The sequence below is a fragment of the Corvus brachyrhynchos genome, unplaced genomic scaffold (assembly GCF_000691975.1).
Source record: "Corvus brachyrhynchos isolate BGI_N302 unplaced genomic scaffold, ASM69197v1 scaffold178, whole genome shotgun sequence".
Taxonomy (NCBI): Eukaryota; Metazoa; Chordata; class Aves; order Passeriformes; family Corvidae; genus Corvus; species Corvus brachyrhynchos.
The window spans coordinates 1,855,877-1,859,914 of record NW_008239304.1 but is presented as its reverse complement, the minus strand read 5'-3'; the positions used below and the strand labels follow the sequence as shown (position 1 = coordinate 1,859,914).

Below are 4,038 nucleotides of genomic sequence, written 5' to 3'. Positions count from 1 at the left end.
TCAGCAGGAGTAATTTCTCTCCACATATAGGAATGACTCTTAAATACAAAATTAGTGTTATGTTTTCAAAGATATTTCAGCTGGTTATTAAAGTCTCGGGGTTCTCTTCTTTTCTTTTTTTTTTCTTTTTTTTTTCAACCTCCAATATTTTTTTTTCTTTGAGGGACTTACCTGATTTTTTGCATTCATATCTGTTGTTTCCCTTTAAAAAAGATTTTAAGTGGTTCCCTTTCCATGGAATCCTTTATGAGCTGTATTTGCAAACCTGTATCTCTGCTTTGAGTTTCATAGTCTTAAATGTGGCATTTATTAGATTTCCCAGTATACTTTCATAGAAGTGCTTTTTAAGTTGTCTTTATGGTCCATCACTCAGAAGTTTTAATGCAAAAAAACCCCCATGTTTCTCAAATTCATTGTTTGGGTTCTAATAATGCATTATAAAGGGAGAAATAAATAAAGAGGCCTTTCTTTCGCTTCCCCCATTTCCATCTTTCCAGTATGTGCAGTCCAAATAGCAAATAGATAGAAGTAGCTTTACTCGCTCCTTCATTCCAAGCTCACAAATTGATAAGCTTTTGTTGTAAAGTAGAGGAGACCTTAGGATTAAAGGACACCCTTTAATATCCTTTTGGATATTTTGATAACTGAAGCTTGGTTCAAAGACGCTTGGTGTTCTTCAAATCCCAGAGAAGGTACTCGCTCTCAACTGTTTACTTCTGTTCCATCTATCTGTTTACAAGGTATTCCAACACTTCAGTGGAAATATCCCTATTGTATAATGTCTATCCATTCAGCTTTTATCCTCTGTACTGCACAGTTTTTACTTTCTAAAAATTCACTTACACTTTATCATCTTGTCAGATTTCTGTTATGCTGGCTGAGCACATTGTCTCATTTACTGTCACTTCTAATTAGTCCTAAATTTCTACAAGCCTCATTTTCCTGCACGTCATTTTTCATCCAAAATTTTCTAAATCTTCTGTTGCAGAACAGCTCTGGTCTTTGTATGCTGCAGTATGGTAGATGGGCACGCAAGGCATTTTATCAGTGTCTTGCTGTAGTTACTGTCTCTTTGCTTTAATGCATCCTGACCCAAATGTTTTCTGAAATAGTTTCCAACATTGACTTAATGAAGGATTTATGTTAGCTGACATATTTGTTGTTTCTCCTTTGCATCATTCAAATAATTCTATGGTTAATTCTGAGTATTTTCATATGTTTGCAGGTGTTGGTGTGTTAAACAATTTATTGTATGCAGTAGGTGGTCATGATGGTCCTTTGGTAAGGAAAAGTGTTGAAGTGTTTGACCCCATTGCCAGTACCTGGAAGCAGGTTGCAGACATGAACATGTGCAGAAGGAATGCAGGTATGTGCAACAACGACTAGAACTGTGCCAATGTCATTTGTGAATGGCATGTACCTGGATTTTTTCTGCTTTCATAAAAAACATGCTTTTGGGCAGTGTCTAATTTTCATACTGGTTTCCTGCACTTTTTTAGGTGTTTGTGCTGTAAATGGTCTCTTGTATGTAGTTGGAGGAGATGACGGTTCCTGTAATTTATCAACAGTGGAATATTATAATCCAACAACTGATAAATGGACGGTTGTGTCATCTTGTATGAGTACAGGAAGGAGCTATGCAGGTAAGGCATACAGATATTTCTAATAGACTTTTTAAAGTATACCATTTGACAAAGCGTCCAAAGAGAGTATTTTCATAGGTAAAACCTGAGATAATAAAATGGGTAGGAAGAATCTGATGGTACATTTCGAATGATGGCTTCAAATAATTATTCACTACAAGGAAAAAAGAAAATGGATTAAAGTGTACTCAAGAGTGATTTAGCACATAAGTGGTGAGTCAGAAAGATGATTCTGGTATGACCAGTTTCTTTAACAAGAAATTTGTGTCTCAGTCTAAGGTGTCCAATTCTGAAATTCTTTGGGATTTGATATTTAGAAAATGAGCTGTTTTCAGGAATCTTTTCCTTTGATAATTGCAGTTTTTCAAATGAGTTATTTAATGACTGTTTAGTGAATGTTAAGTATATATTTCACTGATGGCAAAATTAAACTTGATTAGTGGCAGGTTTTTTCAAGTCACAGAAACTTTCAGAACTTCGCACTGATTCAGACAGCTTTGTGTCAAAGAGAAATTAGGGGAAAATAAGTACATTGATGCTGGTGCACAGTTAAATGCTGATTGCAATGTATCATATTAAAATTTTATGTATTTTTTTCCTTGATAAAAAAAATACTGCCTAAATATTTATGCCTTTTTTTCCTCTCCCTCTAGGTGTTACAGTTATTGACAAACCATTATGATCAGTAAAGGGATTTTCAACTTGATTATGCACTAGAAGCAGTCTTCAACAAGTGTATTTGAAGTGACTGAGTATCTAAGCACTTCTCTACTTGTAGCTGCACCTTGAGTCACAGTGGAAGATGTGACTGTCTACAATTACAGATGACAGATGATGAAGATTACTCTAGGTAGAAGCAATGTGTAGGATTATTCTGCAGTTGAGCAGAAGCTGATTGAACTCTTGAAGTCTGGTGGACCATTTTTTTTTATTGCAAGGTCTTCAGAAAAAACCCCAACACTTTCATAAGGACCGACTTCTGTCAGTAATGACTGAGAAACGGATTGTGAGTGAAGAATGGTGTGTATTCTGGTGAAAGTAAATTTTTGTCTTATTTTTTCCAGAGACTAATAAATATATTTAAGGAAATGAACTGTCAGTCTTCATAGTAGGTATTGAATCCCACCTCAGTAATTCAAGCTGGCATGGGGTAAATTTGTTTCCTTTTATAAAACTTTTGTTACATAACTATACTACGTGCATATGTTTGTGTGAGCATAAGTTGCTCTCTATTGAAACTCTTCAAAACCTGATTTTACTATTTATAATTTGGCACAGTACTTTGAATATGTCAGTACTATGTTGTAAAACAGAGATGTATTTTTTGATATGTAACAATGCTTAACACTAATTCCCGCTGAAGGAGATCAGAGACGGTATAACACTTCTTGAGCAGGTGTAATTTCAATATCTTTTTAATAAAAATGTTGTCTGTACTTACGGGGGTTTTTTTTCCTGTTCAATTTTGGTCACATTTAGATGTTACTTCTTTTTTACCTTTTTATCCAAAAGGTGATTTGGCATGACAATAACTGAAAATTTATAGTGAATGTATGCAATTGCGTTGAACTTGCATGGTACAAAGGCCTATTTATGCGTGTAACCTCAGCTTCTATTAGCCAATATCTGAATATACTGTATGTGGCCATGCTTATAAAGCAGCACATTTTTATTTGTTCTTGGATGGCCTCCTTTTAACATGACCAAAGTTACTGTCATATTTGAGACATTTTCTTCAAATAAAAGTTTGTACATTGTTTCCTAATGCCAACAGGTCGCTTAAAACTTGTTTTTCTCAATACGAGTCTCAAACCAAATAATCTTGACATCAGTGAAATAAACTGGGGGGAAAGGGGGTGGAGGGAAGGGGGTGAACTTGGTGTTCTAAACGTCTGAATGCCAACGAATTGAGAGTTTTTGCTGCAGGTGTGTTTCTGACAGCTGCGGGTGGCCATGAGTGCAGGAATGGCCACCGCTAAGTTCCCGTGAGAGCATCAGAGCGGTGACATTGGTGACACGGCTGGGAGTCACGTAGGTGCCCGAATTCCATGGGCGGTGTGACGCACGGTGGGGCGAGGCAGGGGCTTTCAATGGGAACCTTAACGAATTGAGAGTTTTTGCTGCAGGTGTGTTTCTGACAGCTGCGGGTGGCCATGAGTGCAGGAATGGCCACCGCTAAGTTCCCGTGAGAGCATCAGAGCGGTGACATTGGTGACACGGCTGGGAGTCACGTAGGTGCCCGAATTCCATGGGCGGTGTGACGCACGGTGGGGCGAGGCAGGGGCTTTCAATGGGAACCTTTTATTTGAACGGTACACTTTCACCCGCATGACACCAGCCCCGTGAATGCGGCTCTGGGCCGCTGCTGCCGTAACAACACCGCCGCTTTTGCACT

At 37.8% G+C, this 4,038-nt stretch overlaps 1 protein-coding gene across 2 annotated transcripts in view; it reads left to right on the top strand.

Annotated features, from left to right (window-relative positions):
* The window catches only part of KLHL2 (kelch like family member 2), a 56,801-nt gene extending 53,387 nt beyond the window's left edge, over positions 1–3,414 (top strand). For both annotated transcript variants that reach the window (XM_008638589.2, XM_017740618.1), the window contains 3 exons: positions 1,226–1,366; positions 1,500–1,643; positions 2,297–3,414. In XM_008638589.2, the coding sequence (XP_008636811.1) occupies positions 1,226–1,366; positions 1,500–1,643; positions 2,297–2,325 (314 nt within the window). In that variant the 3' untranslated portion in view covers positions 2,326–3,414. The remainder of the gene's footprint in view (positions 1–1,225; positions 1,367–1,499; positions 1,644–2,296) is intronic.
* The last annotated feature ends 624 nt before the right edge of the window (positions 3,415–4,038 follow it).